Source organism: Ciconia boyciana, chromosome 1, assembly GCF_034638445.1.
Source record: "Ciconia boyciana chromosome 1, ASM3463844v1, whole genome shotgun sequence".
NCBI classification, from domain to species: domain Eukaryota; kingdom Metazoa; phylum Chordata; class Aves; order Ciconiiformes; family Ciconiidae; genus Ciconia; species Ciconia boyciana.
Genome location: NC_132934.1, coordinates 72,690,516 through 72,702,986, shown reverse-complemented (window position 1 = coordinate 72,702,986; position 12,471 = coordinate 72,690,516). Strand labels below are relative to the sequence as shown.

Sequence of the window (12,471 nt, the reverse complement as noted above, 5' to 3'; positions counted from 1 at the left end):
GGGAAAAGAAAAACCGTCCCCCTCACTCTTTTTAACTGACTTTTACTAGAAAGGTCTTACCAGGGAGCCACATTTCCTTTTCCATTTAGAAACCTTTGGAAATCATAGTTTGGAACAGCTGCCATGAAGTTGCACCTGGTGCTTTTCGGTTTTGATATTTACTGTGCCTATTTCACCACGTATGTATGTGAATTAAAAATTCCAGCTTCTCTGTCCCCCAGTGGCATCTCCCCACCAAAATCAGAGTGAAATGATGAAGAAAATCCAAAAAGCAAGGACAGGTACAGTAAGCGATAATCTAATTTAGAATAAATCTATGATTTGATTACTGAAGCGATGCTAGTGTTACCATAGAAAGGTGCCTTGTTTCTTTGCCAATATATTAAAGATAACTTCACCTGTTGCTTTAAATCACCAAAAAGCGTACATGTAAGCTGTAAGAGCTAAGAAATCTTCAGTACAGTGGATCACAACAGTTGTGAACTGGGGTAATAAAAAACTTTCAATCTTTGGACAAAAAGAGGCTTTAAGCTTTGAGCAATGACAGACCTTACAGTGCAGGGTCAGTGACAGACCTTACAGTGCAGGGTGGGTGGTTTTCAAATGATCCCAATAAACTGTTTCTAAAATGGTATTGCAAATTCAGCTGGAGCAAGGTATCTATCATCAGGATGTAGGGACAGAAGAAAGGTCTGCAGATAGCTGAATTAGTATGTGGATAAAACAAATGCCACCTGCCAGAATTCCATAATCAGAACAGTTAAATCCTGAAGTGATTGTGTAGTAAGAATACTTGCCTCCCATTTATACAGCCAGATCAAATGGAGGTGAGTTATACATGGCCATGCAGCAAATCAGTGGGACAGTTAGGGCTGGAATTCAAGTATTCCTGGCTCCAAAAAGAGAAGCGCTGTTGACCTACAGGAGTCTAATTACATTTTAATCGCAAATGCGTGACAGTTGCTTCTCCTTAGGTAGCCATGGCACAGTTCCTAGATTTGCTCTTAATTGTCCAAATTAACTTTGACGCACGGTGCTGGAGGGAGCGGCTGTGGCTCCTGGGGCAGCTCCCCTCCTCCCCCTCCACCAGGCTTGCTTGCCCTATTCTGGTTGTTGCAGGCCAGTGTCCCCACTGCTCCGAGGGCAACCGCAATAACACTAACAGACTCATATGGCCCAGGTATATTTGCTCACATTTGGCCGCGCCCCAAGGGCAGGGTGGAGAGAGTTGCCTCTTGTTCTGGCTTAATTATGGCAACGCGCACTCTACTTTGTCTTGGAGGTTTGCTCATTTTGTGGGTGCGCATACATGCAGGCACTCAGGAGACAAACTGAGGACAACTGAGACCTCGAAGCATGTCTCAGGGAAAATGCTACACATACGAGCAAGACCCCACTGCAGTTGGTTCTGGTCATTGTGACTTTTCTTGGCCAGAGTTTGAAAATAAATAATTCAGATTTATTTTCCATTTTGTTACTTTCTTAGTTTTCAGTAAACTACTTTGGAACCTCCCAAGTAAGTCTTATTTATTCCTAACAGTGGTCGATAAGCAGGAATGTTATTCTTTTTCTCTTCACACTGCATTCCATTTTTCTGTGTTCTTTCTCCTCTTTTTCTGAACCATCATTTTTTAATGCAATGTTGTACCAGTGTGAATGCAACAAACTCCAAAATCCAAATAAAGGAACAAGAGAAAAAAGAAGTGCTTGTTAAAAGCAACTCCAAAACATTTGGCATAGTTCATTCTATTGTCAGCCCTCCTGGACTTCACATCTTTACTCTCACACACATGAGTAAAAATCAAAAATAAAATGCACTTTTGCAAGGCTGATAATTTGCTGTAGGCAGTCATAAGCAATAAAAGTATAAAACTAAAACCAAAAATACCCAAGAGAAGCACATTTCAGAATTTTCTCAGTCTCGAACACAGAGAGAAATTAATATACAGCTTCCTTCCAGCTATTTGGCTTTAATAAAAACTTATGAACTCATAAAAAAGGCTAGTACATTTCTGTACACAGCGTTTTGGACAGTAACTAACTTAAAAGACAGCTGACATATTTTTAGTAGTTTTTCTTCCCTGGGGCGGCTTCTGCCTCAGTCTACCAGCCTTGGATAGAAAATGCATACAGAATGATATCACATATGGAAGAACAGAGCTGCTAACAGCACAAGCATCGGGTTTGAAATGTCCAAGTTCAATGGAACCATATGTCCCCACTGCGATTAGCAGTTCCTGGTGAGAAAGACTGAGCATCTGTGAAGAAGGCTGTAAGTTTTGAGTAAAAGGTATTAAAGTTTTCATAGAATTTCTCTTAACAGCAGTGGAATGCTCCTTAACCACAATTAAATCTCCTCCCAGTGACTACTGACTGCAGACAGGATTTTGGATTTTCTTGCATTCAACTTGATCTAATAATGGTTAGAAAGATAATTGTCTTCCAGTGTTGCTGGCTCGTTCTTGTCTGTAGTCCATTTTGGATATTTTACAATAAATGTTATTATATAATCATATTATATTTGTTTGTTTTAAATGTCCTTCAAATGTAAAGGAATTTCTTTAGACAGGCCAATTAGACTCATTCCACTGTCTCTTTGAATGTGAAAAAAGGAAAGAACATAACAAAAAAATAAAGCCTAGTTCCCTGTTATTCCACTGCAGAACCATAGGGAGGGAAATCTGTCTCAGCTGTTAGCAGCAATACTACTCGAGGAGCCTACTTACAGAAGCGCTGCAAGTCATCAGTGTAAGTAGGTAACTTTTGTAATCAAATAGATGTGGGAAAAGAAAAAGAAAAATATTAAAACTCCAGGACTGGGAAACTAGGCGATAAGGACTCTTAGTCTCAGCTGACTAACTTAAGCTTCATCATATCTTATCTATGAAACAGGGTGGAGTGGTAATATTTTCCATGCCTTCTACTTCAAAGCCTGCTCAAACTGCATTTGTAAATTGCTTTGAGATCTTTAGGAGATTTGTTATATGTAATAACTATAATCTCCAGTCCCACCTACTGTTTGAATCTCATCTGCCCTTACAAAAGAATATAGTTTATGCCACTTCCCATTCTGTCGTAAATGTTTCTCCATACTAATGTTTTTTTTCACCCCAGAGGCGCGAGCAATTCAGTGGTGTGTGAAATAATTATATATGGCTGTGAACTGCTAGCATTTTGACATAAAAAGAAATGGGCTGTTTATTACTGTGTTATCATTTAGGACAGTGAATTTAGGACACGTGAATTTGAATAACAGCATCCTTCAATTAGTGCTTTCATGTTAGTGTAGAAATCTGCACTCAAAACAGCCTAGGTTTTGGTGCAACGATGCTTGGTCTCATTCGGCTAACCTGTAACTGTGGTTATGGTGTAAGATAGAGCAGCGTGAATAATGCAACTGCCTTCCTGAAGAGAGAGACATAAAGAGACTGTTTCACTTCTGAGAAAGATGCAAAGCAGAAGATTGTCCCCATTTGTTGTTCAGCTTGATATGTTCCTTCTTTTTGATCGTACTCATGGTAACAGCTGTAAATACTGTGTTGTTATTTTATTTCAAGAGTGGGCAAAGAAAATCAAACAAGTAAGAATGGTGGAAGAAAGTGAATGGTACTCACAATTTCATTGTAAGTAGGGTCAGAGTTATTTGGAGCTGTTCTTGTTTTCCTTCGACTGACCTCATAAGGATCCGGCAGAAGATAAAATTCAACGTGTGCACTTGGGGCAGAGCCATCTGGGAGGCGCTGAAAAACAAAACAGTCATAAATATGAATGCCCATGTTCTAGCAATGAAAACAAATAAAAAGTACCAAATGAAATCTGGACTTTAAGCAGACACAGAAACAAGTTACATTCTCAGTATTCTCTTGGCTAAATTGGAGTGCTAGTCCAGTAAACAACAGGAATTCTTAGAATTCAGTTTAACATTGAATCAGCAAAATAGAAATTAAATAATACAAGAACAAGGTAAAATTGCCTATCTTTAATATTTTACGTTCTGATGGAAAAACCCTTAAGCCTCAATCTACTTTAACTCAGCTTAATCTGATACAAAGTCTAGCCCTTCCATTTTCCAGAGCAATGCATAGAAACTGGATTCTAGCCAGTAAGCTCCTATTGATTTTAACCTGTAAGTAGCAGTGCTGATGCTGGGGAGAACTGATTGTTTCTAAGGGTGTTTCGTAAAGCATATTGCTATAGAAGAGCCAGGACCATTTCCTGCAGCAATATGGGCAGAACAGGATTCTTATAATACAGTCCTTCCGATCTCTCCCATCACACAGCTGCAGACTCTCTTTAATTTTCCAGTTCAGATTACTTAATGATATTCCAGATATTCCATCTTATGGTAGCTACTCGAGATCAGAGCCAATCTGTTAACCAGGCTCAGTCACAAGCTACTGCTGGTGGGTGGAGAGTTTTTTTGATTTCTTCTGAACAGCTGTAAGGTTACTCTAAAGGAACATTACAGTTACTCAGAAAAAACATTGGTAGTATGACAGGCTTTAAAAGAACACACAAGAAACAATCATGACAACCTATGGAAGAGGTATCTTCCCAGCATATGTCACTTAGTGTTTAGCTTATAATTAAGCAGAAACCTTTGTGTTGGTAACATAGTATACAATCAGAAAGCACAAAACGGGGCATATCAAAATATCAGTAATTTTAATTGTGTTATCAGTATTTTAGGCAGCAAGTTCACCTGACAGTTCATGCAAATGAAAATACAGGCAAAAAGAAGAGATCTTAAAATGTTTGGAACTGATGAACCCAGAGCATTACACAGGCAGTTGCATTTATATTTCCCATTGTAATTTTACCTATCTCAGAATGAAGTTGTTTCTCAGATTTTGATTATTCACAGTATGCGTCTAGAAACATGAGGCTCTCTACAGGCATTATCAACAACATATCCTTGTGATAGGAGAATCCGCTGGTGTCCTAGCAATAACTAACTTCTCTATTGGGAAGCAAAACAGTGCTTGTGTGTGTAAGCAACGAGTTCTTTTGCAACGAATCTCCGTTTTTTGTTATCTGAAATGATCCTTCAGGGCAAATGATGTGGTCAACTGCAAAGCTTATTATTGCTATCGTTAACTCTATACAGCATCAAAGGACGTAGTACTCAAATCATTACATATTGTCAGCACTATGTGAACAATTAATGTTACTATTGCTAAGCTCCCCAAAGTACATCTGATTTAAAATATACATGGGATTTAGATAGATGGGATTCAACAGCTAAAATAAGAATGCCATTAAATGGCAGGGAGACTAACAGGTATTTTCCTAGGACAGAGTACCATATTGTTAACACAGGATTTATAATTTACACTGTCTGTTTGAAAGCCCATCTCTATTGATCTAAGACTATACTAAAACTTCAATCAAGGATTACAAATAACAGTAAAATTAACAGTCTCTTAAAAATCAGGAAGGAGAAAGAAATGTAGCCTTAAATACCAGTTCAAGCAACCAGGATCCTACCTGTAATCAAGCTCTTCCCTTTTCAATGAATAGATAAGCACCACTGTAACTTGAAGGTCAACAGATTTTATTTGTTTCAGACAAAAAAGGGAATATGGTTAAAAAAAAAAGCGGGGGGGTGGGGGGGGGAGTGTCATTCTTGAAGAAAACCTTATCAGCTCAACTGCTGAGGCCCAGCACAACGATCTCCACTATCTCAAGCATGGAAATACAGTACAGGGAGAGTCCTGTAAAAAACGTCAGGCTTTATAAATCATCCCAGCAGTGTATTGCCTAACCAGGGACCATGTCAGAGCTAATTTTAAAAGTTGGGGTCAGCAGCAGCTGCAAAGGACACCGGGCTGAGGAGCCCAGATGGTAGGTAATGGGCTACAAAGGTAACAGAGAGGATGGCTGCATCCATGCAGTTCTGCTCCCCTTTGAGCTGGTGAGATAGGACAGGGTGTAGTCACAAGTGCTGTGCTCCACTGCACACCTCAGGACAACAAGGGCACGGATCATGGCAGCGTCATCTGCATTTGAGACAAGCTCAGTCTGACATTCACCTGCCAGGGAAAGAATCCAAGCTGATTGCCGTGTGATTGTTTAACAGGACCGGGGTATCCAGAAGCGCATATGATGAATCAAAAAAAAGTCAGATAAAACTGTCACTACACCTTTGAGTTGCTCCTTGTACCCTGCTAGCAATGCTGGCACATTACGTAGCCTTTGGCTAACTAACCTTCCTCCATCAGCTGACTCCTCCCAAAATCTAAGGAAGGCGTTTTGCAGTAGTGCTGTGGCCATATGAAACACAGACAGAAAACTAATTCCTCACTATCCCTTTGAATGTAGCTAAACACATGTTGAACGAGGTGAGTGGGAGGAGAGGGTCAAGAGAGAAAATAAAAAAAGAGAATATTTTAGCGATTCAGAGAAGAAAACTCAGGGCAGGGCAGTTGCTCTGGGATCTTTCAGAACTAAAACAAAGCCACTTTGCATGAATAGTAGCAATCAGCAGCCAGACTGTTAGAGGTAATTTAAACTGCAGCCCCCTGAATTCCAACTAGAGATCTTAGTTCTGGTTGTTGGGTGTTGGTTTCCCCCTCCCCCCACTTTACAGATAAAATTTCCCCACTTCATCTTCCCTTGCTGAGGACAGACAAACAGGCCACTCCAAATTCCACAATTGTCCCAATTTTCCATCTGCAGTGTCACTGTTATGCCATCAAGGGATCAAAAATCTTCAGCTGAGCACTCTTCAAAAGCCAGATCACATCTTCCACTTTTCAGCTGCCCTCCCCTGCCTCCTGATATGACAAAAACCATCTAATGAGGGTCTCCAACTGTTAAAAAGGCTCTGTCCCACTACACACTCATGATTCAAAACTACTGAGGAAGAGCTGGCATAAATCAGCCATGGCTTTACAGGAGCAGAGTCTGGGTAGCTCGTATGATGAGTTTGTGCTGGCTTCCCTTTTGATTGGCATAATAGCTGAATCTTTTCGTGTGAAGAGCCTGTTCCACCAAAGGATTTATTGAGACAAGACTTGCAATGGCCATGGAAGGAGATGTACTTTGCTAGACCCTCTCTACCAGGGACAAAGAGGGATCTTGGCAGTTTGACAATCATAGTATGAAAACAAGAGCGGGATTAACATGGCAGAAATATCTTTTTAAATCTAAAGTAGGTGAAATTTGAAGGAAATTGTTTTATTAAGACGACTGACATAGCAGGCAAAAATCCCAAGCTTTCGGGCAAACTTGTCCTTTCTCAGGCTTTCACATGTGAGTTGAGCATTTTTTTTGAATAAAAGAGAATGGAGAAAACATGAGGCTGTTTTTTCTTTCTAGAGATGATGTCTTCTGTCATATTACAGTGTGACATTTAGTGAGCAAAACCCCTGGATTATCCTTTCACTGCTAACTCAGACTGCATTGGCACATTTATAAACTTAGGTGAACATGAAGAATATCTGACCCAAATGCCAGTCTCATTTGCACCAAAGAATATCTGTTCTGGTGGGTCCATTATAAACACAGAGTAAGTTTCTAGCAGACTTATGAGTAATTCTGAAATCCAGCAAAGCCCCCTTTTGTTATTATTAATGGATCAGAAATCACTGACTTTTGTCCACAGTCCAGGCCAGAAGGAAAAATCAAAGAGTACCTTGGGAATGCCATTTTTCACTTTAGCTACTCTCCAAAACTTTTATAGCTTGAATGTACTTGTGATCAAGCAAGCAGAAAAAAACAGTTTTAGATTGAATTCTATTTATGTTTAATTCTGTAGTAATTTCATTAACCCAAAAATAAAAGAAGTTTACTTCCTTTAAAATAAGTTACTCCCAGTTTAAATTACTGTCTTAAATCTTTGATTGTGTATGCTTGTAAGTAAATTCAAGCTATAAAAATCCGTAAGGCTGGAAAGGTATAAAACCAAATTCCCAACAGAAATGCCATAGCTCTCCTTGCTATGCCTATGGACAAAAAAACCCCAGTGATTTTGATCTTCAATAAAAAATTTGAGCTGAATTTAGAAGCTGACTCCCTGTGCTTTCTTCAAATACAAACAAGCAACGACTGAACAATTTTCTCAGGGAATGACCTGCCTACTTGACCTTGATAATGACTGATGTTTTTAAGGAACTCAGTTACAACTGCCTGTATATATGTTTTAAAAAGCAGTTTATTTTTGAAATGTTATTTTCTTCTAAAGTCAGGCAGAAGGTGATGAAAATATTTAAGAATGAGGGGGAGTGAGGGAGAGGAAATAATACTCTGGATTTACTTCTCTCCACATCTGTAATTCAATACTGAAAAACTAATACAAACATGTATCTGTTATGGCTGTGTTCCATTTTTCACTCCAATTTTATTTTCCCAAACCAAAAAAGTATTGATATTTACTTACAGAAACCGACACAGACAGGTTATGTCCTGTGTAATTTAATTTTAAATATACTAGCTGTAGCTGGGAAATAATGGATGAAATTCAATTAATTTTTCCACAAGAATTACATTATCCTAATGACTTTTCTCCCTTGATCATTACTAACCATCCACAACTCTCCTTAAAGATGGATCCTTTGTTAGCATTACGAAAAGCCTAACTACTTCAAAATTTGCCATATATTAAACTATGCAATTTAGCAGCCGATATGAATATTGGGCCTTACTCATACGAATTTTAAGGAAAGTTTTATGATTTTTAAAAAATGCATGTTAGGGATAATTTATTGTAAAGCTTTTTAAAACTCACCTCTTCCTAAGTGACATAATTTTTTTTTTTTTTGTCTCCAAATTGCCTCAAATTTAAATCATGTCATCAGTTTCTCTTAGTCTTAGACATGCAGATATTTTTCCAGCTTTTGTCCTAGAGTGAAATAGATTGATGGCTCCTGAACATTTGATAGTTCCAGCTGCTGTTCTCTTTTTCCCATTTTTCATTTTCAACCATCTTGACAAAAAAAAATGATCAAAGGTAACTTGCATTAACTAATACCACCTTTCCTCCTCTATAAATAACTTCCTTTCTTCCCCCCAAATTAATTTCCTGCACATTTTCAAATCCCAGTTGCTTTCTTCCCCTTCTTCAATGAAAAAAAGAAATCCAGGCTTTAGAAAGGGTCCCATTTCAGCTACCAGCCCCAAATTAAAAAAAAAAAACCCAACAAAAAACCCCCCACTCACTTCATCCAGTAGCTCTAACTCTCAGTTTTCCTATCCTTTACCTTCATCTTGTGGTTTTCTCTTACATGTACTGCCATGAGACTTTATCTTCTACACAGTGAAGAAAGGAGTACAAAATATTCCTTAATGTTTAATATTGAGATATCCTTACATGTTTAAAAATCATATCACTATAGCAAATGGTTAGAAAAAACCTTCACAGCTACAAAGGAAAATGTTTATATATTAAGTGTAGACATGAGGCAGATTTTATTATTATCCAATAAAGGAGGATTAGAAAAAAAATCCACAGAAGAAATCAGCCTTGCACCCCAGTAACCTTTAAAAATTACTAGCTGTCTCTTGATTAAATTAAAACTAGTAAGAAATGTGGAAAAGCCATCACTGCTGCTCCGTTGTCTTTCACTTTCTCTGAGTCCCTGTGTAACTTAGCAGAGAAAGACTAAACCCTGTCTTTGTAAGCTGCAGCTTAATTAACAAATACAGCCTCTGCCTTAGAAAAAGATAACATCCTCTGGGCTAATTCTAAATTTAAAGAACTGAGAAAATAATCAGCACTAAGACAATGATATTACAAAGCAAGAGGTTCCTTCAGAAACAGATTAATAAGATATATAAACCTTCAGGACAAACGTGATTGCTGTGTGAACGGGCAGTTGCGTTGTTACTTCATAAATCCTAACGTGGCACTGAAGCCCTTCCTTGTTTTCCTTTGAGCTCGGCATATCCCAAAGGACTGAACACTTCTATTCTACTCTGCTACTAAGCTTTTAGTCTTCTTGCCACAAAATATTTTCAAATTACTTCAAAGAAAATTCAAAATAAAATCACATTTGCAGTAATTAAATAATAATTACAAAAGAAGATAATCCACTATATCGCTGTGGTGCACTCTGCACTGTCTGCTATTGGCAAGACAAAACACAAAAGCAACCGGCCAAAAGTGATTGCACAATTAAGGGGTTTTTTTCCCAAACAACTGCTTTTTTCACCTAAAATTTGAAAACATTTAAGTGCTTCTCTGCAAGACAAGTTTTATTTTATTGTATTTTCTGATCCCAATTTTTTCCCCCTCTTCTCTGTGAGCAACTTCATTCCTCTTCCTAACTTCTTTCCTATCTCATGCATGCAGCCGGGTATGTACATAAACAGAGAAGACACACTGTGACAGAGGTCACTAGCATGAAGGTCACTGGCAAAGCAACAAAAAAAGACATGAAGTTTATCTCAATTTAATGCAAGGAAATAAAAAGACACATTGGTTCAGAACAACATATAATTTGTTTCAGGGAAGTTCTGGAAAGCATTTTTTGAGCAGGCATTTTCTACCTTTCAGAAATCCGGTAGCATCAGTGGTATCAGTGGAGCAAGCCTCCAGATGGCTTTGTCATTTACTATGATAAAAATGCAGAGGTGCTCTATCTGTGTTATTGATTTGAATCTCCAAATATAGCTTATGCACTTGGTGCAGTCCAATACCTTCAACATCCTCATCAACCTGCCTGTTCTGCATGTAGCTTGTCAGTGCACCAAATGGGTGAACAGCGGGTGCTGTTAATTCACGAAAAAACAGTGCTTTTGTCACTGTAGTTTATTCCAGCTCTTTCTCTCCAAATGAAATACGGCATTTTGGCAACAAAAGTGCAGGTTTGCTGGTTCAGCTTTGTTTGTAGGAGCGTAGCAAGGACTCGTGCAGTCTAGCTGTTAATAAAAGACAGTATGCTGCATTCCTGACGGGGAGAACTATGCTGGGAAAAATAGGGTCTAGAGCTGTCCTGAGTCACCAAATCTCTAAAGAGTGAGACAATTGACACTCTCCAAGGTCTCCTGGTTGTCAAATGGGAAAAACTAACAGTCACTGAGACAGACGGGAAGCTTCACAGCTAACGCACTGCAATAAACATACCAGTTCTGGGCAAAAATGTCGAGGTGTTGACCTATCCCGGTGTATATGTGAGGTAGGTATGTAAGTTTCCAGTAAAGTCTAAGCAGATCTCTGTGATGCTGTCAAGGAGGGAGGCCAGAAAGAGATTCAACTCATTATATTGTGGACATCTCCTGGCTTGGCTTGGTTAAATTGCCCACACATTGGTGTCTGGCACTATTTGAGACACATAAGATGCTTAAGAGATCTGCATAAAACCTCATACATGACACAAGCCTTATATGAGGCCCTTGTCTTCTGCAGTGGCAGCTGGAGGCCAGATGGGACACATCAGGTCATCTCCTATATCTTTAGGAAAACGAATTGGGACTTAAGTCTCCACTGATCAAAATGGGAGCTTAGGCATCTAGGCTAGGATCCAGTTTCTAAAATACTGCTGCCTCATGTCACCTCAGATGACAAAAGGTGTGTAAGGAGTTGGAAATATGACAGGCTTTACAGGAAACTGGCACCATTCTGGAGTGGTCAAGGAAGATACTTCATGGTACTCAAAACAGCCATGATCAGGCAACAGAATTCCATCACATCATATATGCATGAATCTTAGTTTCAAACTGAATCCCACTCCAATTAGACCAAGGCACACAGACAGTGGGGTTTTTTTAAATGAACAAGTATTATTTGTTAAATATTTAACAAAACCAGTTTTTTTTCTTGTAAGGAGAAAGACAGTTCTGGGAAACGGGCTGGATCCCAAAAGATTCAGAACTTCCTAAGAACAATGTAAAATGCTTCTGATCTGCTTCAGTTATTTGAGAGAAAAGCCCATCTAACTCTGCTTACAATTAAGTAAATAAAATGAAAGCTGGCCTGTGATACCCAGAAGGTCATAAGGGTTTCCCTTCCAAGCCTTTATTTCTATAGAAGAGCTCTGAATCCAGAATTGAACACTTTCAGAAAGATTAAGTAAGGAACCAAGACGTAGCTCTGACGCCCTGTTTAAAAAGAGTAATTTATTGTCTTGATGATCCAAAATAGTTGTATATTAGGATAGACACAATCCCAAATGAAATGGGGAAGAGTCTGTACAACTACGTGACTATAACTGTCAGGTAAAACAGGCTCATGCCTTTTACCGACCATCAGCAGTAGCAGACAAGGCAGGCTAGAATTTAGCTCCAGCAAGTAATGACACAGCTTTGTGTGTGTTTACTGTTTCTGAATTAACAAAAAAGAAAAAGATGTCTCAGAATGGCTTGTGCCTCTCAGTCTAGCTCATGAGCTCTGACACCCCCCTAACACTTCACCAGTGCTCGGGACTAGATTACTGGGCGCTCCCCATGGCACCATGTGGGTATAAAAAAGTTACCAAGGCTGCAAAAATAATACAGAAGAAGGTGACTGTATAACCAGAAATGCAAATGTAT

General features: G+C 38.9%; 1 protein-coding gene across 1 annotated transcript in view; it reads right to left on the bottom strand.

Moving 5' to 3' along the window:
- PIK3C2G (phosphatidylinositol-4-phosphate 3-kinase catalytic subunit type 2 gamma) overlaps positions 1-12,471 on the bottom strand; it is a 252,077-nt gene that overhangs the window by 3,587 nt on the left and 236,019 nt on the right. The window contains exon 35 of the mRNA XM_072849919.1: positions 3,615-3,740. Coding sequence (XP_072706020.1) covers positions 3,615-3,740 — 126 coding nt within the window. The remainder of the gene's footprint in view (positions 1-3,614; positions 3,741-12,471) is intronic.